General features: G+C 34.1%; 4 protein-coding genes across 4 annotated transcripts; 3 read left to right on the forward strand and 1 right to left on the reverse strand.

The window, feature by feature from the left end:
- Positions 1 to 1,184: 1,184 nt before the first annotated feature.
- LOC126780663 (uncharacterized) lies at positions 1,185 to 10,062 on the reverse strand. Its single transcript, XM_050505290.1, has 9 exons — positions 10,021 to 10,062; positions 5,909 to 6,026; positions 5,422 to 5,595; positions 5,101 to 5,225; positions 4,767 to 4,961; positions 4,022 to 4,407; positions 3,013 to 3,240; positions 2,309 to 2,409; positions 1,185 to 1,491 (listed from the first exon to the last, which is right to left on the reverse strand). The coding sequence occupies exons 1-8, from the start codon at positions 10,060 to 10,062 to the stop codon at positions 2,388 to 2,390; spliced, it is 1,290 nt and encodes a 429-aa protein (XP_050361247.1). The 3' UTR covers positions 1,185 to 1,491; positions 2,309 to 2,387.
- A 1,365-nt stretch (positions 10,063 to 11,427) lies between these two features.
- On the forward strand, positions 11,428 to 13,068 carry LOC126780597 (uncharacterized). Its single transcript, XM_050505205.1, has 5 exons — positions 11,428 to 11,495; positions 11,649 to 11,737; positions 11,817 to 11,891; positions 12,377 to 12,558; positions 12,719 to 13,068. Exons 1-5 carry the CDS (start codon positions 11,484 to 11,486, stop codon positions 12,958 to 12,960), a joined length of 600 nt encoding a protein of 199 aa, XP_050361162.1. The 5' UTR covers positions 11,428 to 11,483; the 3' UTR covers positions 12,961 to 13,068.
- A 211-nt stretch (positions 13,069 to 13,279) lies between these two features.
- On the forward strand, positions 13,280 to 16,286 carry LOC126780576 (uncharacterized). The gene is made up of 3 exons (XM_050505172.1): positions 13,280 to 13,540; positions 13,949 to 14,083; positions 14,321 to 16,286. The coding sequence occupies exons 1-3, from the start codon at positions 13,442 to 13,444 to the stop codon at positions 15,947 to 15,949; spliced, it is 1,863 nt and encodes a 620-aa protein (XP_050361129.1). The 5' UTR covers positions 13,280 to 13,441; the 3' UTR covers positions 15,950 to 16,286.
- A 615-nt stretch (positions 16,287 to 16,901) lies between these two features.
- LOC126780665 (collagen alpha-1(I) chain-like) lies at positions 16,902 to 26,564 on the forward strand. The gene is made up of 8 exons (XM_050505294.1): positions 16,902 to 16,988; positions 17,097 to 17,261; positions 20,254 to 20,512; positions 20,800 to 22,551; positions 23,092 to 23,136; positions 23,452 to 24,194; positions 24,275 to 24,305; positions 24,799 to 26,564. The coding sequence occupies exons 1-8, from the start codon at positions 16,902 to 16,904 to the stop codon at positions 26,562 to 26,564; spliced, it is 4,848 nt and encodes a 1,615-aa protein (XP_050361251.1).
- Positions 26,565 to 26,883: the final 319 nt, after the last annotated feature.

Here is a 26,883-nt window from a genome sequence, read left to right on the forward strand (position 1 = left end):
TGTCTGGCCTCCTTGCCCTTGCATTTCTGTGGCGTATCGGCAGTTCCATGTACTCGAGCTACTCAATATCTGAAGCTATAACTCCATCGTGTTTTGGAACTGGGGTAAAAACTTTTATTGCTGCTTCGCTGATAATCGCGGAAGTTGTTTTGGATATTATGCCCTTGTCTGAATTTCCACGAATTAGTCTCGTCCACACGATTATAAGTATACCTTCTCAAGCATATACCCTTTACTTTGCTAATAAGTACATCGGACCGACGCTCGATAGTCGAAGGGTGACAATCTTCGTTTATATAATATCGGTTTTGTGTTTCATGGAAACTATATACAAAATAAATATTGATTGGAATAGAATCGAATAAAATATAAGTTTACCAATATTCTTTTATTTAAAACTAATAGGAATTTCAAACAAAATGAATGTGTTATTAAATTTAATAAAAAAAATACTTAATAATAATCTTATAAAGTTACCTGTGATAATGTATCATTTAAATATTAAGAATTAGTAAAGTTATAAAACAATATACACGATTATAAACTCAAGACTATTGTTCTCGTATACTTTATATACCTAATACAAGATTACACATTACGCACGTACTGTCAAAATTATTAAAAAAAATATTACTTGTGTGTGAACAACGTGGCGCAACTTACAATTTATATCTTGTTATGAAACATATCGTGAATAATATTTTACAAAATAATAAGCATATATATCTCTTTTCACAATATACAACAAGATTATCTTAAAAGTTTGAAGTATATTTTTTTTATAAAGAATCAATTACAATTTAATAAAACTACTAAAATGCAATGAATTTTTTTCTAACATTAAATACAAATAAATTAGGTTATCGTACTCTAATCAAATTTCCCTTATCAGGAAACTTGTAGAGGACCACATTTTTTGCTGGGAATTATTTATTACGAGTTATTAGTAGATATATTTTGTCCATGATTTCTTATCAAAATATTATAATATCTTTCTAACTGTTCGATAGATTAGCTGTAACGCTGTCTAATTAGTGAATAACACGGATTATAAATTATATATAAAGTACTTAATTCTTACAATTGCGACAATACTTTCTTAACAACATAAGTACTATTAGTACTATACTACTAATACTAACAACAGATAGATTTATAATTCGTATGAGCATGGCATTACCAAATATACACTTAAAGAGCTCAAAATCAACAAATATCTGAAGTAATTGAGAACCACATAACGCGCACGAAATTTATTATGTTTTAATAATAAGAAATTTGATCTTAAGTTATCAGTTCCAAATTGTATGTTCATTGAATACTTAAGAGCTAAGATAAAGAGCTAGATGAAAAGGCATAAATTTCAGAACTCAAAACATAAATAAAAAGAAATACTGAATAAATTATTGAAATAAATCTAAAGCCTTTGGTCTATGAAAACGTTCCACTTTTCGTCTTTTCAATATAAAACATCCGTTTCTGTGAGTGAGCCTGTAAAAATAATTTAATATGATTATTCGACAGTCATATCCTTATTTTATTATTATTTAATATGTATATATTTATATATATATATATATCGGTCAGTTCTGCTCTCAACAAGTTTCCACTTTAATATTCATCATAAAAAGGGGGTGTATATATGTATAATCCCGACTGAGTACCAGACTAAACACTAAAAATCAGCATTACTCTCTCCGTCAGTGTCGAACAGCACGAGATCGGTTGTGCAAGCTACCGTCCCTGACAATGAACATACTTTGTTCCGTATTTAAATAGGTAACTTGGATGAGCAGATTTAAAGGATTTATATAGTAACAGAAGACCATTTAATGTCCCACTGCTTGGCTAAGGCCTCCCCTCCCTTTTGAGAAGGCTTGGAGCTTACTCCACTACGCTGGTCCAATAATAATTAGTAGAATACACTTGTGGCATAAATCAATGAAATTAGACACATGCAGATTTCCTCACGATGTTTTCCTTAACCGTCGAACCCACGATCATTGGTTAAGATTTACGCGTTCTAACCACTAGGCCATCTCGACTTTTTTATTAAGGATTTATGTAATAAATGTCAATGAAGTGCTAAACATCTAATGAAATTAGTGGCAAGATGGAACAAAGACGTACATAACATAGTAATAATTAGTACTTACGTATACTTTAACATAACAACAAAAACAGTTTAACGTTGTTTATCAATCGACTTCAACTAATAATGGACGGGAAAACAGTATAAGCCTACATATAATATAACCTACATATAAGGCTATTCCAATTTTTAATAGTGAAAAATTATAACACTTACGATCTAAATAAAGAAAACGGACTAACTCTTTTTGTTTTGTGACATAAAATAATTCCTCTTCTGCGTCAACGAACTCAAACTAGATGCTGCGCGATGGACGGCTGAAAGTGAAAAAATAAATATGGGGACAATCTAATATCATAAAATCAAACCAATATTTATCCCATAAAAATAATCGATTATGAAATTTTAAAACCTGAGTAATAGCTTTTTAATACTGAACGTAAAGAATTAAAACTGAACGTAAAGTTCTGTAATTTCATGAAATTCTACTTGTGAGACAGATAATAATAGAAATTTCATTCACAGGCTTTTCTGAAAGAAGATATTGCGGTATAATCAGGAAGTGGAACTGGCGGTAAATCCTCATCTGGGGGTAGCTGGTCACGCATGCGATGTGCGGAAGCGTGGATGTAAGCCCAAGGCAGTTGGCCCTGAAGCTCGGCAGCAGTGCCTCGTCTTCTGTTTAATCAAATCATTCTTCTTTGCATACAAATAAATATAGTATACAAGAACCATAGTAATATGTAAGCAGTATTATATAAAGACCCTAAATGTATTTTTAGGTCTTAATATCCTTTGCATTTAGATATGCTTACGTTTGAAATTATTTTTATAGATAATTAGACATTTTTTTGAAACATTCGTGCATGTCATTTTCAACAAGAAGCAAGAAATTTTGAAATCATCAATGCAAATCTCACTCGCGATTGAAAACAGGAGTAGCGGGTTGGTTGGTTTCATTCAATTGCGGCAACGATTGTGTAGTCCGAGGACTCGACGTCCGTCCAATCATATCAATTACTTCACGGTCCAGGCGCATTTGCTGTTCGGCTATCATATTTTCTAATCGCTGTGGCAATGATAGTAGATTATCGGGAAAATTCACGGTACGTTTTTTGTCGTCTTCCTCGTGGTGTATTCTTGGCGACCTGTTGTTAAGCAAAATGTCAAAGCCAAAATGTACTCATTATTACACATTTTATCCCAAAATTTGTCAACCAAATTCGATGAACATGTAAATTAGCACGTTGCTTGGCAATTTCGAATGTAAGTAGTTGTAATGAAAAACCTTGCACTCCTGACCGCTACGAGTGTTATCGTAATTTTTTAGGCAAGGTTTCATACTAAATTGGTTTAACTCAGTAATACATATAGGAAAGTAAGATTGGTTTTGATCATTTCGGTTTTTGTAAGTGGAAGGTAATTTATGAATTTATCCTGATATGAGATTAACGTTGATTATTAACACTGTTTTAAGTTTAATTAATTATTTTTGGCTAGTTAATGCCCTTATGATATGATGCGACATCCAACTCTGGGTCCGAGTCTAAGGGAGGAAAAGGCCTGGCCGGTTCGCCACCGCCCGTGGTGGCAGCATAGTAACGTGCGCAAGTAATTTCGAGACGTCACACAAATCGGACAGGGTTGATTTTTAAGGGGTAGTCTGACTCTCGGCCAGGCGGCCATTTAGCTTCAACTGACAATGAGAAGGATGCAAAAAAGCACGTCCAAGCGACAAAAATAATTATTTATAATACTAATTGTCATTAAGAGTCTCCTATACTATACATAGTAGAGTACCTACAAAATACAACAAACATTTAGATACTTTTGATAAGCGAAAAGTATCGTTATAAAGGAAAGTATAAATATTTTTCTTGTACACATATACCTCATATTTTATCGTATACATATTATTTATATACTTACTTATCTGGAGAGATGTCCAAAGAATTTGTTAAAGAAACACGTCTCGGATGAGGGGAACTTTTGTCGAAGAGCAATTTTTTCATATTTCGAAATGCCTGACTGAAGTCAGCACGTGGTATTTTCGCGTTGTAATCGTCACGCATAGTGGATCCTTCGAAATTCCTCGTGCTACTCAAATTTGTTGAAACTTCAGTTATATCTGAGAGTGCGTGCCTTGGTTCTCGTTGCGTCGCTTCTGTTACAATCGGTTCAGATGAACTAATTTCCACTTCTTGAACTGGTACATGTACTGAAGCCACGGGAGAGCTTTGTACTTCCGCATCTTGAGTAGCAGCTGGTATTATATGTTCTTCTACCACAGGAATCGTAGAAGTTGGCGCTTCAATCTATTATGTGATTTAGAATTTAACTTGATTTCAATATAAAATTATATTCAAATTATTCATATTAGATATTTATGAAAAATACTATTCTTAATTAATGTACTGAATCTTAATTATATGAAATCTAGCTAATCCGTGACCACTTCGTTGGGCTGTAAACGTTTTTACTTGTGATAATTTCCTGACTGCCAAAACAATTTTCAAAATCGGATCGGTAGATCCAGAGATTACAACCTCATAAACTCACAAACTTTACCTCTTTATAACTAATATATTGGTATAGATAAGTTAATTCATGTCTGTTAATTTAAAGTTAGTTTTTAAGGAGAAAAAACATTTTAATACTTATATTTAAAACTTACAACAGCTATATCAGTTTTTTTCTCTTTGGATTGATTGACTGCCACAAGAATAATAAGAAGAATGTTGATGAAAAAAAAGACACCAAAGCGCGCGTAGAGTATGACCATGATCCACGATGTCAGGGATGTGTCCAACTGAACATTGCCCACGCCATTCGCGGTACCATCCACGTAGTCCATAATATTTGCGAGAGTCTGCAAGATTGTTAACAATGTTTATACTAAGTTCAAGTGTTGTTAAAACTCTAAGAACCTAAACGATTTTTCCAGACCATTTCATACCATAAAAAACACCATACCATACCATAAAAAACCATAAAAATATGTTAAATACCTTTGTGTAAAACGAGTCATTGGCAAATATTACAGTAGCGACGACATCCAGAGTGCATATACCAACTGATACCATGATCCAAGGCCATCGTATTGGCTTGGAGTAATCATTCTTTAAACCACCAGCTAAAAACAGAATAAAGCTGCACTCATTTGTATCCAGCTGTATAATTGAATGAATTATTCAACACCAGCATATAAAGAACATAATAAAACTACCACATAAGACATCATCACAATTAAATTAAGCAAAATAACGAAGTTAGACTTTAAATAATTAATTCGACTAATTTCAATTCTTCCGCACACACAACAAACTTACTCATAATGATAGTGCTGGTGAGAAGCCAAAGGACGCCTAAGCCCAAACTAACGCAATTAATGATAAATGTTCGAGTTACAGTTAGTGGCTCTCTAGTCATTAATACAAATGCTTGGTCAGCTATACCGTCTATAGCATTTCCTATATTGATGCGAATGCCACATTGACTCGGATCTGGAAAACAATCATATATTGTATTATTGTTACATATTTCCCTGAATCCACTCATACAGGTGGGAAATTGACTGGTCCAGACTTAGATGTGCCAATAGTTACACACGATATTAGTTGATAAGTATTAAAATTGCAAAAAAACCTCTTAGGTATAGCTTGTGTCAGTAGCAAAAGAGTCAAGAGTCAATACAAAAGTGTTGGTGTTCACAAAATACGTGTCAGGTTTTTTATTGCTTAAAAAACTTGACACGTATTTTCGTATAAATTGGTTGTTCGAAATTAAATGGTTCTAGTATGTTTGTATTCCACTTACTATGGTAATACAATATTCTAATGTAGATTAAAATCGGTAACTCTCGTAGAAAATCTAGCAAGCAGTAATACTGCGCGAGTGATATTGAGCTGAAGATCACTTGAACCACCGCTTGAATCTGAAATGCAAAACAAAAGAATAGAAGTATGTAAAGTAAATTCATGTAAAAAAATATTTACATAGTATATTATTTTGAAATAAAACAATCTTAATTTATCATATTACATATTGTTTAATTAAACATTACACTATAAAAAGACATCAAGAAAAAAAGGGTTATAGAACTATATATTATATAAAAATATCTATGATATGAAATAAGAAAACATTTTATCAATGATTAGTTTTATAATATCGCTCACTCATAGCTTGAAAATGTGACTTCGCATTGCTTAAAGTGACCGTTTAGAGATAAGATAAAAGAAAGCATCATTTAACAAATATAGAATATTTGTATTATAAAAATATTTAGATATATTTCGCTGTTGCTTAAAAACTTATTGAATGCGCGTGCAACATCAAAGAAAAAGTAGTTCTGACACACGAACCTTAATTATCTTCGACTCCCAAAAGGCGGTACTTTAAATATATTCTTAATTATAAATTTAACATACACTCCAATCAATTCAATACTTCATAGTTACTAGTATTAATAATATATATATATATATATATATTTGACAGCTTACTCCTTAAACTTTTTATAATCTTTCAAGTGTCATTAAGAAAAGCCTAAATAAATGTTCATAAAATCTTTCTTCTCCTACTGGACCAGATGAATTTAAAAAATCTATAACGAACGGTATAATATAATAATAAATTCCTGTGCTAAATGTCATCCTGATACACCCACCCGTTTGACTTTGCGTTATATGTCAGTCAGATATTTTAAAATTTTATTAAGTAGATAAGTAATAGTTTAGTTAATTGAAGAAATAATGTGTGCGTAATTTACTTCTATCATTTATTTACTTAAATAAAAATATGAATTTGGAAAAATACATTTTAATATCTGTAGGTACCTACGTATATAACGCTATATATTGAAATTGTAGAAAAATATTGCGAATAAGTTAATATTTTAATGCGTACTGAATGTAAGTTTCTTATGTTCATTTTCATTTTCAGGTAATTGTAAAATAGTATATAAGACGACTACGTGTATGCATAGCAAAGATGGTTCAATGTTTATATATAACACGTGGAATTCGCGGGTTCAAATCTGCGCAACGTTTTTACATAATTATTTCAAGCTTGGCCGTGATAGACAATTGTTTATCGGATAAAATATAATATATATTACCCGCAGTAGAGCAGCGTAGTAGAATGAGCTCCAAACCTAAACAGGAGAAGGGGGAGCATTTGCCCGGTACTGGAATATTTACTGGGCTGTTATTATATATTAAAAAATGCGTAAAATTAAAACAATCTTGCACCGTAAATATGTTGAATTATTGACTATTGACTAAACTACTAAGTTTAATATAAACTCTGACTCTTTATATTAATAAGAACTTTGTTTATTTGGGCGTTAAGATGATTCAGGCGTTATGAATGTGACTGTTGAGCCGAGCCTGACCCACTGACATCGGCGTAGAGTGCAAGTGATATGTTATTTTGAAAATAAGTTATTAGCTAGTTGAAGCTAAGGATATATTGGGTTTCTTTGAAATTAAAATCAATAAAATATTCATTAAGCCAAATTGATTTTATCATACCCCGGGGGTTATGGGCTACTTACTAGCTATACTTCAAGTAATTCCCTGCATGCATACTTAAACTAAAAACTTAAAGAAAAAATAATTAGAATACCTAATTATTTTAATATTAAATATGAGGCGGTTCGAATAAGCACCGCTTCTCTTAGCGGAGATGTGTGTCTACACATAAAATTTAGTTTTGCAATTTAAATGGTTTGTTATTATAAAAAGAAAATTAAAAATATGTGGGTTAATATTTACTACTATTTGGGAAGCATATTTTGTAATTAGGTCAAATACAATTGACAAGAAGACACAGCCCAAAGAACCGTTAGAGTTTAAAAAATCGATATGGTTCAAATTGTTCAGAATATTATAACGATTTGATAGATGTTCAAAATTAAAATTTAAGCATGGTACAAGATATATAACCAAACGAGGACTCCAACGAACTAAACTCTACGCTTACCAAGCTGCGCGTACGCATTAGTTATTTAACGATAATTGAAATCATTTCTGAACCCAATATATTTTAATTGTATGTCACTTAAGAGCTATTTAATGTTAAACAAAACAAATACATACATGGATAGACATTTTTTATCTATGTGTTTGATTTACAATATATTGATTGTTAAATATACTTCAGATGATTAATAGATTTACACAACACAATAATCGGGACTCGATATAATATTTATTAACACCCTGTTTGGAGTAAGGCTATCTCAACGCGGCCGCCACAACCCGTTATCAACATCAGAATTGATAACGCACGCTCTTGCCGCGTCCGTCTTATGTCTTGTGTTCCAGTTTTCTGGTACTCGTACATAATACGCTTTTATCTAACGTTCATAGTGATGCACGATTTACGTCATGGTTATCACTTATTACAACAAGGGTTTGAGTTGATAAAATACTTTTAAGTTTTATAATTCTAAAAGATATTCTCTCATAAGTAGAATTATACATACATACTATATAACACGTTTTTATCCATTATTACTACTTACACTATTAATTTTATAAAATTAGTTATTACTAAAAATGCACAAGCACAAGCACAAGGGACATAACATCTTAGTTCCCAAAGTTGGTGGCGCATTGGCAATATAAGCGATGTTTAACATTTCTTACAATGCCAATGTCTATGGGCGTTGGTGACCACTTACCATAAGGCGGCCATATGCTCGTCCGCCAACCTATACTATAAAATATGAATATTAGCCATAGAAAACTTATCTTTATTTGGTGCTGTTATAAGCCAACATACAAACGTAACATATATTACTATTAGTATTTAACTAATATTAGTATTTTAGACTAATAAATAGTCCAAAAGTATTTATAGGTATAATATTTTTTTAATTTTCGATTATTTATAAGTTAAGGACATGAAATCGCAAAGCAATGCATTGCAGTACGCATACGTATGAATAGCTTCATAAATAAATAAAATCGTAATATAATATAAAATATTTTTCTCTAGCTAAAGTTAAGGTATTTTATGACGCTTTAATGTTTCAAACAATATCGTGAAATTATTTATCGTGATATTTATTTCCAATATCAAGCTATAAATACATTTCAACACCACCTTATTTAAACCAAACAAAATCGTAGCTAAGACAGCATATTTGGTAAAGGAAAATTTATCTTATATTCAAATATTCAGATATACACGTTCTTTAAATCAATAAATAGGTACATATAAAATGCAACCAACAACTAAAAATGTGCTTAGACGTTTAATGTAAAACTTTAAAAATATTAATACTTTTTATAATGTATATTTTCAAAACAAATATTAATTGTTACTAAAACTATTTCTGTTAACTTTATTTGAGATTGTGAAATGAGTAATTAAAATAATAAATATTATTTAATTTAATTTACGCCCAGCGATTCAAATAACAGACTAGAAAATAAATAAAAATACTACCAACGATTACTAATTATATTACAAGAATACGTTTCATATTGAATTGTATTTTAAAATTTAGTAACATATACGCTGTCAGAATTATGATAAAGAGTAAAGAACCATCTAGGTTTTTTTTTATAGAAACACAATTAGTATTAATATTTTCGGAACTCAATAAACTCATAATAGAGAAATTGACAACGTTATAAAAATATAGTGAGAGTATTGCTTACACATTCGTATTACTCGTATCAAATTATATTTAGCAACAAGCTGAGAAATAAATAACATGCCGCATCTAAGTTCATTAACGACATGTGCAGTATGAATTAGTTCTAATCGAAGATAACAAACACTATATGATGTCACTACGTACAATCCATCTTAATTAAATTAGCTTAATACTTCTTAATTTAATAACATGCGTACAACAAACTTTGGTATCACAATGTAATTACCGAATTAATTTAACAAATAATTTAACTTACCAGGGTTGTGACACCAGCAAAAATCATGACCTTCATTCCCATAGTGATATAATTACTCAGCTTTCAGGATAAAATTAAATTTAAATTAGATGAAACGAATTTAAAAGTTGTTTATTATATATCTGAAAATAATATGTATTGACACAGATGTAACAACGATTCGATCCGGGATCTACGGAGCTACGGCCAGCATCGCACGGCGCAGACGCAATCTTTCATTTCTCAGGCGATAAGATTTACAATCGCGAGATCAGATACAACTAAATAGTAATAATAAAAATAAACATATTATTACATGACTGTGTACGTTACATTATATGGCAATTGACAACGCCAGAAGTAGCTGCTTAACAGTCTACCTATATTCAGGCGTCCAATGTTGCTTACTTATTTTATTTTTATTAAAAACAGACGACTATTCATATAAACGTTGTTAAAGATGATTAATCAAACTGTTAAACAAATATGTCTTTAATATATAATAGATAAATGAATAACAGAAAATCAAAAAAATCAAGTTATTAATTAAACCTTTACATGTAAGGCCGAGAATTCATATGTGACATTGCCCAAATAATTTATACCCTGATGTTGTTACATGTGGTATTAAAACTATTAAGCTAAGAATTTAATTTAATTCATCTTTGATATTAAAATAAAAACATTAAAAAAAAAAACATAAATAGCCAAATGAGCTTTAAACGATAATTTTCTAATTCTAAAGCTAATGCTATTTAGTATATATCATAAAAAAATACAATTTCATTATCAAAGCCTATTCAAAATTTTACCTGTAAGGAAGGACCAATAAGGAATAATTCATGAAGTTCTTTGGTACTTTATTTTAGCTCCTTTTTTCTCTCAATTTTCTCTTCTTACTGGTGTTTTAAATTGGCCCCTTAAAACACTTTAAAATTATCTAATAGGAAGCGGTTTAAAAGCACTAGATAGGACTGCATCGCATCAGTTTCAATATCGCTCAACCATTTTGTTAATATTATATTAATGACTGCCTTTTTTGTACTACTCTACTTTTTTTTTGAACTCTCATCGTTCATCCAATTGAGTCGAAGTTTTGTTTTTGCTGGAACTAACTGGTGGGTCTGGAATATCAGTAATAACGTACAGGCTATGTAGTACACGTAGATGATAAAAAGCATGAATTTGTACTTGTTGATTTTCATACGGGAAAAATAATTTTAAATGCATATAATTAATATAACTATGATTTTTGTTCACTTTAAAGTACGGGCGACGATAAAAATATCGTTTTGAATTTTTATTTAAAATTTGAATCGTTCACTTTGTAGGAACGTGAGACGTCTAATTATTTTTAATTAACATAATCCTATACAGACGCTAAGTAAACGTATATAAAGCAAAAATATATTCCTTGTGTAACACATTTCTGCAGTCCATCTCCATTAGTTGACAACTTATAATTTGTAAATAAGGCGATCAAGATGGTTCTTCATGTAAGTTATTGAAATCAGTTAAGCATTTAAATGTATAAATAATATGAATAAATGTTAATATTAACTATTATAATTGTTACACAATAAAATATATACGAGTAAAATGTATATAAAAATAATATTTATTGAAAATCTGAATAAATGCTTTTTTAGGTATCGCTGATTTTAATGTCTTATTTGACTATTGCACTATGTACTGAACATGAGGATTTTAAAACGAATATAACATCTCCTAAAGATATGTAAGTATTATATGTATATTTTTATTAGATAGTATCAAATAGTCATGAAACAATGCTTAATCAAAATGAAATAATGCAGGTACGTCGTGCGTGCCACAGTGTACCAAGTTGGAATACTTACAAACCAGACTAATGAAACTTCTGGATCTAATACGTAAGTTGAAATATAGATCAGTGGCGATATGGTATGGTAGTTAAAGCACTTGAATCTTAACTGATTGTGGGTTCTAACTCGGACAAGCATCACTGACATTCATGTTCTTATTTTGTGTTTATAATAATACATCTCGCTCTTTGATGAAAAACATCGTGAAGAAACGGATCGGATGACACATTAGAACAGTGAGATGAAATAAGCTTTAAACAAGCTCCTCACAAGGAGGGCGTTAGTCCAGATGTAGCCCAGACGAAATAAAATAAGATGAAGAAATTGATCATCCAAATCTAAGTAAAAATATAACTTAGGCTTTTTAAAAAAAAATTATGGATTATACTAGTCTTGATTACTTGTATTTTGTAGTATTTGTCACTTAAATTTTAATTTTAATATTCACTCAACTATTCTATTTTTATATTACATAACTTAATTTATAAATATTTTATTTTTATTTTTTATGTTACCAATCTGTAATATTACAGTGGCCATCAAGAGGCGATCACGTTTTACCATAAAAATGGATCTAATATAGATTTGAGTGCGATTCCCGATCCCTTGCTAACAAATGTAACAGCGGAAAAAATTGTTGGCGTTGCACCTGTTACCAATAATACTATACCCTGGGCAGCCCTCAAGCAGTTGGTTTCATCTTCGAATGTTCAAGGTATAAAAATATAAATTGATAATTTACAATCTTGTTACTCAAAATAAAATAATAATATGAGCAGAAATAACAACCGAAACAAATAAATAAACAAATAGTCTTACTAATAAGACATTGTCAAAACTTCGAAATAAACTTTAATTATCCTGAATTTTTTTAGGAAAATCTAACACTCCGATTAATGTACATACAAATGTTGAAAAATCGAAGCGGGACGTATCCGAAAGGCCAGTTGAAATTATAAAGGGAGCAGCGCTCATCCCCTCCGAAGCAGGTGTGCAATCTATTGCATTGCCTCCCCTTTTAACCCTCAATAAGAACCTATCTAAAATACCGGTTCCAATACCGAATATGTCGGTAGTAAGTTACGCTAAAGTGAATACTGTATTTAATTCTACATAATCCAATAATACCAAATATTAAGAATAAGTACCAAAATTCAATAAAAATAGTATAATAATTATTATGTATATTGTTAGCTGCTTATTACACGCATAAATGTGATATATAAAAAATAAGGTGGTTTGTTTTATTTAAAATTAAATTTGTTATATAATATAGATCAGTCTGACAATATCTTAGTCTGTGAAAAAAGTTAGCATCCATGTTTTGATAAGTATTATTACAGAGATAGCATTATAAAAGAATCACATAAAATCGACGAGAACAAAGGCTTTTAAAAAGGAGCCTCAAACCGCATGTACAAAATCAACGCATGCGTATTCGCGTTAACGATTTGTCGCTCCTAACGAAAACTACGCAAGTTGTTGCAAAATAGCCGTATTGCGCTTACTTAACCCAAACGTCTAGGCATGTTTGGTATCAGTCTATAATATTTGAGTGAAATGGTGTTGAAAGTGTCTAGGCCTGCATCAACCTGACAATGAGTTCGCCTAAGCTTAATGAGAGATGTCCGAGCAGCTTAAGCAATGGCAAGAAACATCTTAGCACGGAATCTAAAGAAGACTCGCTCGATAATTCTGTAAGTTTGTACATAAAATATTACATGAGAAGTAATAAGTATGTGTTGAAGGACCAATAATATCATATACATTTTTTTACTATTGAAATCAGTTTTGGAATCATAAAAATGCGCTTTCATTAAAACCCAACCTTTTTTTACCAATTAAAATCAATAAATTTCCATAAATAGTTATAAAATAAATAACATAATAGTTATAAAATTGAAATCAGAATTTTCTTGTCTTGCTAAGAATATCACATGTCAATGACCTTTTCAAGGCTGTTGACATGCGTAGTTATAGTTGCGCGCCAAAGCTAGTCTTAAGTAAAGGTTTCTCTACAATACGAAACAGGATTAGTAATATAATATTTTAAATTTAACGGTACTGCCTGTAAGATTTTTTTTAAATTACATATTATATTCTAGATTCGCGAGTCGATAAAATCAGAAAGAACTGGAACGAAGTCAGAGGAAGATTGTAGGCGTCGTACTATCATTGTCGAAAAGAAAAATGGAAGCTATGGCTTTACGTTGCAAAGTTACGGCATTCATTACAAAAAGGTTTGTGATTGAAATACAAGTCTATATTATTCCGCAGTTAGCTTAACATTTTGTTTTTTAAAGTTAAACAATTCCATGGGGACTCTATTGTTATATTATGTTTTTTATATTAAAAACATTTCCGTTCGTCGCAATTATCTTGATAAAGTTATATTTACTATACACCGTGTAATGTGTGCTGGTCTTTACTCTACAGTGTAAAATGGAAAAATTATTAACAGAATTATCTCCTTTTAGGAACAAGAGATAGAAGTTATAACTTATGTGGACCACGTTGAGTTAGATGGACCGGCAGCTGCAGCAGGAATGCGAGAAGGTGATGTCATTCTCTCTATTAACGGGACAGATGTAGAACGCGCGGATCATACAACCATAGTCACTGCCATCAATGGCTGTGACTCTCGCATGCGAATCGTTGTTATTTTTGAAGATTGTGTACGCAAAGTAGAACTTCACCTAAAATATATTAACATTCAACGTACTTTGCAATCTAAGATGCGAGAGTTTGAGCAACTCAGCGTCCGTGAGAGACATGTTTTTGACACTAATTGGAAAACGCACAGCTTGCCTTCTCAGAAGAAAAAGTCTTCTCCTTCAGACATCATCTCAGACTCCGAAGAAAATAATACCAATGAAAATATTAATGGTGTTTATTGCCGGCCTACTCTATCTAGTGAAAACGTAACTATTGCTAAGCCGCCTCAACCAAACGTGTTCATGTACCAATATTTGGACCCAAGGTATGGTGCGTGTATTATACAACCAAATTTACATACAGGTGGTTTCGTCATAACTGTAGGTTCACCGAGAAATAGGCGTGATTGTCACCATTACGTAGTAAAGACATCAACTGAATGTCATCGTGTTTCTGAAGCTTATAAGCCAGCCAATGGAAAACATACAAAGACTCACAGAAATAGTCACAGTCACGGCTGTGCACCTTGCATGCCCGCCTACAATAATCAGGATGCCAATAGCCTTGAAGCCTACGACCTTGCTAGCCCTTGTTGTGATCCTCACTGCGTACCTAATTCTAGAAAGAAAGTGCGCCGTAAGAAAGAATCTTCTAAAGAGCATAAAAGAAAAGAAAAATATCATCAAGTCGATAAATCTACACAGAAACCGGATGCTTGCCCTCACACTCACTCTAAGAAAGTTTGTAGCACAGGTCAATGTCCCAATAGATATCGTTACCTCGCTACTGAATCGACACAAACAAGTCAGTGCAGCTTACAGTCATACGCGACGAGCAATGCAACCGTACCATGTGATAATTCAGCCTCAAGTTATAGCACTTCACTTAGCAGTGATACTCTCTTCTGGGACAATGACCGTTCCGAAGCAAAATCCTCGCCAAAAATTCAGTATCACAATTCACACCAACATGTTAAGCCGAAGTCGTGGGATAATTTAGCAACAAAAGCTATCGGAGGATATGGTTTTGGTTACGGTTATTTAGATACAACTGTTAAACATACAAATAGATCTAAAAGCCATGGTCGCAGCCATAGCGGCCGCAGTGGCCAAACTCATCATGAGTACCAACACCACACTCAAGATAAACATACACACAGGCAAAACGGAACGCCTCATCATTACGTTTATGGAAGAAGCCAAAGTCATTGTCCTCCAACTAAATCTACAGAAAGTTTGATTGTGGTACCTAAATACCAATTAGAAAGCAGTGGATCGGAAAGTAGATTGGCTTGCGATTGTGGCGACTCGGTAGAATATTATCGTCGCATGGCACCTACGAAAAGCCCCGTCGAATCTCACACAAGCTATTACTCACAGCGTTTCGTTTATCCCGCTCATTCGTATAAAAAAAAAGACCCAAACGTTAGTTCAGAAATAACTAGATTGTAAGAAGTTCAAACACTGGATATTTGCTCAAGTAAAAATCTACAGCTTATTCTGCAGTACGAAATCAATTTTCTTGAGTAATTTGTAAGCTTTAGTCAACTTTACTCAAATAAGGTTCACAATTTATATTAATAGTAATAAATGTAGTTTAATGGAAAATAATAATGCGTCATAGTTTTGGTGATATTAATGTAACGAGCACAAGAAAAGGCAATATTTTTTCTCAAAATAAAACTTTACAGCGAAAATTTTTACATAGGTATTTATGTCATGAAATTTTTCTCATATTTTGTGATTTATATCGCTGTATTAAACGGCAGATTCAACGATCGTAGGCCCTTTTGACACCATTTTATCAGCTTTATACTCGTTGATATATAGTTTTTAATAAAAAATATATATATATAAATGACTTTTATTTATTTAAACTAAAGAACTTCCACTACCTTATCATAACTCTATCGTAGGAAATGTATATTAAATTTAAGTAAAAAAAACACTTATTAACATACAAATGACTAATTCATTACAGTATCCTGAGGACAGATTTTTAAATATTTTTTTTAAGGGGTAATAGAGAATTAGAGTTGAGATTACCCTGGTAGAGTTACCTATATTCTGCTAGATGTTTAGTAGATATTTTAACATAGAAACATGGCTTTTGTCATAAAAAATGGCGACATCGCTGTAGATTTAACTAATTAAATCTAAATTATGATGCAATAGGATATATATAACGGAATTGTTACATTTGGATTTTGGAAGCCTAATTTCGCAAATCTAGACCACTGTCTTATCTGCATCTTACTTCCTTATGCGCAAGTATAGCGATCGGGTACTATCTCCGAAATTAGGTGGCTGAACTGTGTATCTTATTGGAGTTCATCTCAGTTCGGGGGTCAGGTGGCGGGCGGTGCGCCAGAGCGCCCGCAGAATTTGTTCGCTGTCCGCCGCCATGCGACCACCGCGCGTGCTCGGTCCGACACAGCTGTCTACAATACTCTTACTAACTCTCATAACATACGCCAACTCGCAAACTCAGGTAAACAAAATAAAACTGAAAGTTAACGCATTCTAAAATTATTCCTGTCTTCATAATACGAATTATAATAAAAAATTATATTCATATAAAGCTAATTTATACTTTCAGAAACATTTACTGTGCAAGCAGCCAGGCACACAAAACTGCATCTTGTGGCTGTTTAACTTGGAAGGTGACCAAATCAGCATAAATGGCCAAACAACGACCAAAATATCTCGTAACTGTGGTTTAACCGAGAAACAATTTGTTTCTTCTCATGGAAAATTAATTAAGGTAAAGTTATGATTTTTTTTATTTTAACATTTAACGATATTTTTTACGTATCTGTGTATTTATTGCATTAGCGAATAATAAAATGTCAATGTCAATCAATGTTTAATTGCAAGGCGATTTCAAAGAGTATTGTACATTTGAGATCATTTTCTATACGTAGCCATACGTTAAATAAAATGACAATAATATTTAATTTTTTTAACTTTCGTATACTTGTAATTGAATTTGTAAAACAATTTACAACTTGAATAGCCAAGGAATATTAATTAATATTAAGTTAAAATATATTATTTATATTCGTCGTTTAATACTTTATTTTTAAAACTTTATATTACTTATAATTTGAAATGCGTTGTACTGTAGCTAAGATTTAATTTTTTGTCGTCGTTTATTACAAACCAATTACAATTTATAAATTATTTCCAATAACAAAAACGTTAATACACGTATGGATTTATATTATAAATAATTTTAATTTTTTACATTTAATAATTATTTTGCATTAATTTCCCTTTTATATGGTTAACGTTAAGCTTACGTAAATATACTTAATGTTTTAATAAATATAGGCATAGGTATGAATTCACTAAATAGCTAATTCAATATTTTTATAATACAATACTAAAATCAACATTCAAATTTAAAATCAACAGCAAACTTTGAATAAAAAAGTCATAATTCATTTGAATTAAGCGCGCTTTAAAACCCAATAATAAAATCCATAGAACAATATATAGAATAGAATCCATTTTTAAGAATGACGTTTCCCGTATTACATTACTTTATTTAATACTCAGTTCTTAAAAATTATAATTTAATTTAATTTAATTTTTTTTTTGTATTTATAATACAACATACATTGATTAACAACAACTGTACAACCATTTTTGTGACGCTGTTGATTACAAGTAAAAATAAATAAATAAATAAATAAGCGTAACATAGTTTTCCTAATAAGCACAATTTAATATGAACTACTTAAATATAATAATTTCGGCATAAACACGCGTCTTTAGGGTTATCTCGTTTACAATACATTAATAATATGTGTCAGTACGATTGAGCTCTCACTCATCTGTTAGGCGATTGACCTAAAACGTTTTGATGTATTATGTAAGCTACTGATTAATTAAAATAAAATTTATTTTATTAGGCATCGATCACGCGGTTCGATTTGAGATGCGACGTATTTTGTTGATCAAAATACGTTGATACGTTGATACGATATTTAAATGAAAAAAAATAAAAATTAAAAATAATACAAATTTTAAAATTAAAACTTAAAAGACAGTTAAGTTTTATTAATAGATTTTTGTTTCAATTTGATTGAAAGTTCATGCGGATCAAATCGCTGCCGATTTAACTGTTTTACGATTAAAATCAACATTTGACCATAGAGCAAAGAATAAAAAGTGACTGAAAGTATTACAATAATTTACAATTAGGTTCACCAAGCTTTATTGTAAATCATTCAATCACTCATCGTTACTGTCTACAAGAGTTTACTTAGTTGTTTTCATCCCATTTATCACCCCTTGGCGAACTTACGTTCTACGTGATGGATGTATAACTAGTAGTAGTATGTTGTGTAGGTACTAAGTTTTTTATTACATAAATTACATTAATTTCTACATGTTGTATGCAGATGTTAAATAATTGTTGCAATAAATATGTTAGTGTTAGGTTTCGACAAAAAAATATAAAATATGTGTCAAGAGTGTATGTTGTATGTGGGTTCTAAAATTAACAATAATGTCATCGTTTCAATTGCTAAAATATTTCCTTCTAAGTTCTCATAAAAATAATACGATAAGCAAATTATGTTTAAAGAACCAAGGCCTATCTTTTGTTTCCTTGACCTGTAACGTTTCTATATGAACTTTGTTAAATTTTATTAGAGCAACATATATATGTATATGTGTCAAGGCGAAATAAGTAATAAAACGACATTTAAATAATTTCTTTGTTTTAGTTTAATTTTTTACTGATGTTCATCTCATTGATATGTTTTATCAGTACATGAAATACTACTATTACGATATATATTTGGTAAATATGGTTGTACCACCAGGAACAATTTTAGGAGTTTTTCAATGTTTATTGTAAAGAAAAGATCTACTTGCTTGTGTTACTTCTCTACTTCCTGCAGAGATGGCTATATTATATGCTATATGTATATATATATAGGCTATATATATATATAGGCTATATGCTGCATTGGTCGTTGTAACTAGTTCATAAATTGTGACATTATAATTGTTTGCTTTGGATACATAAATATTTTGTAAAAGTAGATGAAATATAATTGCGAAGTTGTTATTGCTGATACAAAATTAGCTTACGGCAAGTTATATTTATTACGTCTTAAGGACAACAAAATCGATAACATATGTGTATCATCTCATATGGTTTAATTATATACGCTTCCAATCATTGAAATTTGTTTTCAAAGATTTTTTGTGGACTGTTTGTAATCTTGGAATACAAATATCCTTTCGGGATCTTTGAGTACAGTAATGTAAATATACTTACGGTACTAACGGTACCGCATATACAATATTATGTACATACATTCACACATAGTATTTATTATTTTGATAGAAATAAATAAAGATTAAAAAAATCCACGTTTAAGCCTTTCAAGCGAAAGTAAAGTTAATACATCTATCTAGAAATGAAGGGTACGTTTCTCATATAAAATCCCTCAGATACTTTAACATGTACCAACATAAGCTAAATGATAAAATTTTGGAGTATTTTTTTGTTGATTTTTAAGCAAAATGTACAAATTAATTTGTGAAATATATACACTAAAAATAACAAGAAATATTACTTACATATCTTCTTGGCGTCTTGCCAGTTTTTCTCGGTAGAATCTTCATTTCCACCGGGTGGTAGCTTTACGTTCAAAGAATTTATGTAAAATGAAGATATAAAACTTCCTATATCAGTATTGCATACTTAAATTTTGTTTTTTTTTTTTGTAACACAGGTCAGACAAATAGAACAAAAAGCACAATTGACAAAAATATTCTGCAAGAAAGTGATCTTAATTAGCCGTTTCTTTGATTGGAAGGAGGTAGAAAACGCTTTAGACATTACAACTAGAGTTCGTCGTCAAAGTTTTACTCCCAGAGGAAGATATCGAGGACAAACTCAATCGCAGTATTTAGCAGTAGACAGAGGCAATGGCAAAGATGAAGGCCGTGCTGAAGCTCTTTCAGCTGCAGATTCTTCGAGAGCTAGCGTCAGTAAGTAACAGAAATATATATTTATTTGTTACTCGTACTATAACACTACTACATTTTTTGACTGCGCAAGGGTTTAAACAACTGTTTATTTCAATATATTTTGTTTAAAAAGTATTTACAGCCACCTCCTTATCACATATTTTTATGAAATTTATAATTATCTATATATATTAATATAAGTATCACGAAGTGGTATGATGCTAATTTTAATATAAAATATTTTCTAAGCATAAACAAATAGATAATTAGTCTTTTAAAATTTTCAAACCTATTTGTTTCTCTTGAAGGTGGCAACAGCGGCATGGGTCAAGCACAAAGTCAATCAATATATGACCCTAATTGTGATGATTGTTATGGAAAGTCCAATCATGAAGTTGAAAATCTAAAACGTCCTAATGGATATAAGCCAGGAGAGACTGGATATGCCCCAAATTCGGGATCAACTTGGCCAACTCTTGCTCAAAACGGTGGTTACAATCCAACTGATGGACAACGATATGTGCCAGGACAAAACATTCCAGATGCTTTAGGTGTAGTACATGAGCCAGGATTACATAGTCCAGGTAATAAAAATGTGCAATCTAGTGGAACAGGGCCAAACGGACCAGGTACGATAGGAAGTAACAATTATAGACCGAATAGTGCACCAAATAATGGATATTATCCGCATAGTAATGAAGGTACTAATTTTGGACCGGGTGAACCTCCTGGAAATAATGGATATGGACCTACTGTAAGCACAGATAGTAGGCTACCAAATAGGTATGAACCCAATGCTAATGGTATTGACAATAGATATATACCTAATGAAGCTACTGGAGGCTTTGGACCTGGCAGAAACCCAGGGTCAGGAGATTACAGGGGAAATACTCCGCAAGAATCAGGTGGATTAGGACCTGATGGATCAAGTGAAAGAAGCAAATATACACCAAGCATAGATACCAATGCTCTTAGACCCAGTGGATCCTATGGAGGCAGGTATATCCCAGATATCAACGCAGGAACTAATTATTTTCCAAACAAAGGTCAACAACAAGGAGACATTCAAACGAGCCCTGGAAATTCTGTACCTCACATTGGTATTTATAAACAAGGACAAACGCCTAATCAAATTGCATCAGGTGAATCAAACGGAAGCGAAAGGCCAGGTTCATCAAATACAGGATACAATCCTAGGCAAGTAGATTTAAACTTTAGTCCTAATGTAGGAAATGGAGCCATAGGAAATCCAGTTGGACTCGGATCAGGGCAATCCAGTACACCAAATACAAACTGGCCTGTCGCATCAGGACCTTATCAAGTACCTGGAGGAAATGTTTACTGTTGTGTCATTCCAAATAACGGAATGACTGGATACATGTATCCAAATAATTTCGAGGCTGGAAAAGGGACGCCTAATGTTAGTGGCGGAAAAACACAATACTCCTTACCAGGACAACCATATGGGAGTAACATTCCCAAAGTAAGCGGTGGTACCAATATACCTGGAGGACAATATATACCTGGTGGTCAGTATGGACCAGGAACAACCGGTAGTACTACTTTGCCGCAACAGTATCAACCTGGCAATAATAGAGGCACTTCAGCGCCAGGAGGTCAATATGGTATGAGTACCTATCCCGGTGGACAGTATATACCTACTGGAAATAATATTTTGCCAGGAGGACAATATTTACCTGGTAGTACGGGGGCTACCACAGTGCCTATAAATCAATATGGACCAACTGGTGGCAGTGGCCAAACAGTGCCTGAAGCCCGATATGGACCAGGTGGTGCTGGTGGCACTTCATTACCTGGAGGTCAATATGGACCAGGTGTTGGTGGTGGCACTTCATTACCGGGAAGTCAATATGGATCAGGTTTAGGCGGTGACTCTAATGTACCAGGAGGCCAATATGGACCAGATGGCAGCGGTGGCTCTAATGTACCAGAAAGCCAATATGGACCAGGTGTTGGCGGTGGCTCTAATGTACCAGGAGGCCAATATGGACCAGGTGGCGGCAGTGGCTCTAATGTACCAGGAGGCCAATATGGACCAGGTGACGGCGGTGGCTCTAATGTACCTGGAGGGCAATACGGACCAGGTGGAGACAATGGTTCTTCTGTGCCGCGAGGGCAATATGGGCCAGGTAGAGGCAGTGGCACTTCTGTATCAGGAGGGCAATATGGACCAGGTGGGGGCAGCGCCTCTACTGCGCCGGGAGGGCAATATAGTCCGCGTGGAGGTAGTGGCTCTGCTATGCCGGGAGGACAATATGGTCCAGGTGGAGGCAGTGGTACTTCAGTACCCGGAGAGCAATATAGTCCAGGTGGAGGCAGTGGTACTTCAGTACATGGAGGGCAATATGGTCCACGTGGAGGTAGTGGTATTTCAGTACCCGGAGGGCAATATGGACCAGGTGGAGGCAGTGGCTCTTCTGTGCCGGGAGGGCAATATGGTCCAGGTGGTGTCAGTGGTTCTTCTGTGCCGGGAGGGCAATATGGTCCAGGTGGAGGCCGTGGCACTTTAGTACCTGGAGGGCAATATGGTCCAGGTGGAGGCAGTGGCCTTTCTGTGCCGGGAGGGCAATATGGACCAGGTGGAGGTAGTGGCTCTTCTGTGCCGGGAGGGCAATATGGACCAGGTGGAGGCAGTAGCTCTGCTGTGCCGGGAAGCCAATACGGTCCAGGTGGAGGCAGTGGTATCTCTGTACCCGGAGGGAAATATGGGCCTAGTGGAGTCAGTGGCCCTTCTGTGCCGGGAGGGCAATATGGACCAGGTGGAGGTATTGGCTCTTCTGTGCCGGGAGGGCAATATGGACCAGGTGGAGGCAGTAGCTCTGCTGTGCCGGGAAGCCAATACGGTCCAGGTGGAGGCAGTGGTATCTCTGTACCCGGAGGGAAATATGGGCCTAGTGGAGTCAGTGGCCCTTCTGTGCCGGGAGGGCAATATGGACCAGGTGGAGGTAGTGGCTCTTCTGTGCCGGGAGGGCAATATGGACCAGGTGGAGGCAGTAGCTCTGCTGTGCCGGGAAGCCAATACGGTCCAGGTGGAGGCAGTGGTATCTCTGTACCCGGAGGGAAATATGGGCCTAGTGGAGGCAGTAGTTCTTCTGTACCAGAAGGACAATATGGACCAGGCGGAGGCAGTGGCTCCTCTGGTCCGAGAGGGCAGTACGGGCCAGGCGGAGATAGTGGCTCTTCTGTTCCGGGTGGGCAATATGGCCCAGGTGGAGGCGGTGGTGCTTATGTGCCGGGAGGGCAATATGGGCCAAGTGGAGGCAGTGGCTCTTATGTGCCGGGAGGACAATACGGTCCAGGTGGCAGCACTGGCCCCTCTGTGCCAGGAGGGCAATATGGGCCAAGTGGAGGCAGTGGCTCTTCTGTACCGGGAGGGCAATATGGACCAGGTGGAGGCAGTGGCTCCACTTTGCCGGGAGGGCAATATGGGCCAGGTGGAGGCAGTGGCCCTTATGCGCCAGGAGGACAATACGGTCCAGGTGGAGGCAGTGGTTCCTCTGGTCCGAGAGGGAAATATGGGCCAGGCGGAGACAGTGGCTCTTCTGTTCCGGGGGGGCAATATGGCCCAGGTGGAGGCGGTGGACCTTACGTGCCGGGAGGGCAATATGGTACGGGCAGCGTTTACTCCCCTGGATCAGATGGGAACCATGGCAAGACTCCTCAAGGATTATATAACCAGGGAGTAAGTATATCCCAATTTAAATGAGTTTAACACTTCTTATTCTAATAACATTAAACAATAATAATCAATATATATTTTAGGGTCCAACCGGGCAAAGCACCGATTACAATGGTAAGCAATTTTCAAATTTTTATTTTTTCTGTATATTTGTATGTTACTGAACTCCTCTTAAAGGGCTAGACCTAATTGATTACATTTTTTGTGTATTTTAGCGGTTCCCTGCATGGTTAATATAAGACCCTGTAGGTGGCGCTGCGATAGTAATTGAGAATTTTATTTAACTGAAAAAATAAATAAATAGAATTCTTTTTTCACCTTCACAAAGTCATATATTTATGTAAGCAGACAAAGACAAAACAGTTCAGTACTTTTTTCTCCTCTGGTGTTTTGGTGATATAAAAAAAATAATAAGTGATGAAAAAAAAATCCAATCATTTTGTTCAAATTTTCAATAATGATTACAGTCGAATTTTGATCACTGGGCGAACACCAGATACATTTTAATAGTTAAAAACACAACATAATTATAATAGTAACTTTATCATTATTTTGTTCGAATTTATTGTCTTCCGTGGGTACTTATTTATGTTATTTCTTATAATAGGAGTACCGCAGAATTATTTAGATCCTCACACAGTCGCTGCTGATGGAGATGACTCAGAAGCTGAAGCTAATGTTGCTCAAAATGTAAATGGAACTACAGCAAGCGCTTCTTCGAAAGGTGGAAATGAGAAGGGTCGAGCGCAAGCAAACGTGCAAGGGACGTACACAGGAAGTGGATCTTTTCAAGCACAAGCACAAATTACTGGCGATAATAAGGAAGCTCAGAGTGAAGTTAGCGGGGGTAAAAAAGGAGCTTCGAGTTCAGCTTCCGGCAGTGGCAGAAATAATAAATCCCAAGCAAACGTTCAGTTGGGTTCAGAAACTGGCTCTGTACAAACACAGTCACAAAGCAATGGTGTGATGCATTCATCGAACTCACAAGTACAAGGGAGTGTTAAAGGTGGTATGGCAGATGCACAAGCACGTGGACCAGGCAGTACATCGTCTCAAGCTCAAATAGGTTTTACACCTTACAAAGATGAAGATAAAGCTAATCATGATCTTCAACGAATTCCATTTATGGGCGGGGGGATGGCATCGGCACAATCAAGTGGTCGAACCGGACAATCTCAATCACAGCTACACGGTACTTTTAAATACGGAATAACATATAATGGAGCAGCCCAATCAGGGGCAAGTTTAGATAAAGATGCTGTATTTCCCAACAGACTTTCTTTTGAAAAAATAGATGTTTTTGACGAAAAAGAGAAAAATATTAATGTAGATAAAATAAATATGGATATTACAGAAACACCACAATCTTTGGATTATGAACCGCCGATACCTGGATCTTCAACGTTACCTGAATCGTCCAACATTAAAGAAAAAGTAGAAATACCAACAACAGAAAATGTTATCGATGAATCGATGAAAAATTCTGAAAGCAGGTATTCTGGCATTTCTAACACTGATCGTCAAACACCGGACTCAACCAACTCCACGTTGTCAAATGGACCCACATTGTTAGATAGTAGGAGATCTTTTAAAACAAATTACGGATCTATGCCTGATTACGAATTCACCACTGACAAAGAAGAAACTCAGCCTGAATACGATACGGATGTAGGTTATGAAGGTGATGGTAATGAAGCAAGTGATGTAGAGCAAAGCGAGTATACTAACTATGATGAATATTCAAGAGATTCACCGACACATCAATATCTTCAATACTCAAACAGAAAAGGGCTTGAAGTACAACAAACAACCGGCGGTAATACTCAGCATATAGTATTAGGAGCTTTAAAAGACCAAAATGCAGAAATAATACAAAAAGACACAGATCGTCCCGACGAAAGTAGAGTTTATCAACCAGGTGAGCGAGTTCCAGGTACCGGTGGATATACAATACCCGTCGGATTTACTGGCAGTGTTAAATCTGTTGCATCAAAAGACAAGACTTACGTAGTAGGATCAAAAGATTTTCCATCTCAAGCACAAACTGTTACATTAACGCCAGGGAAGGGTAAAGTAAAATATTCGCATCCTTCGACCTATGGGAAGTATGTAAAACCCAAAAACTTAAGATCACTGCAGAGCGCGAAGGAAAATGATAACAATAGATACGTATCAGTTTCAAAGTCCGTGACTCGTGCTCTCGACAGTGACAATAACATTCGCAAACAATATTCACATACATATTATACAAAGTCGTCCTCGTGCGGGTACTTCACGTTTACGTGTACCATGGTGAGCAGTGCAGAAGGAAGAAAAAAAGTGTGCAAGCCGAAGATGCCTACAAATCCCGATGGAACGCCAATAAGATGCTAATATATTTTTATTAAGATTATAATGTAACCTTTTGATCATAAGAATGATTTAGTATTTACTCTATTGACGTAATTTTATTGTTAGTTTATAATATTTACGTACAAAAGCTTAGTATTGATTTAGTAAGTTGTAATCATCAAAAATATATAAAAAAATCATTGAATAGTTCTAAAGGAGCAGAAAACTATATGTATAATATATATTATATAAGCTGTAAATAGTCTACATACAAATAAACTATTTTTCTATTATAATTTTGTATTTGAATTAATAGTCCATTAGGATAATAAAAAAAATTACAAAGTAGTTACTCGTCGTT

The sequence above is a fragment of the Nymphalis io genome, chromosome Z (genome assembly GCF_905147045.1).
Source record: "Nymphalis io chromosome Z, ilAglIoxx1.1, whole genome shotgun sequence".
Lineage (NCBI taxonomy): Eukaryota > Metazoa > Arthropoda > Insecta > Lepidoptera > Nymphalidae > Nymphalis > Nymphalis io.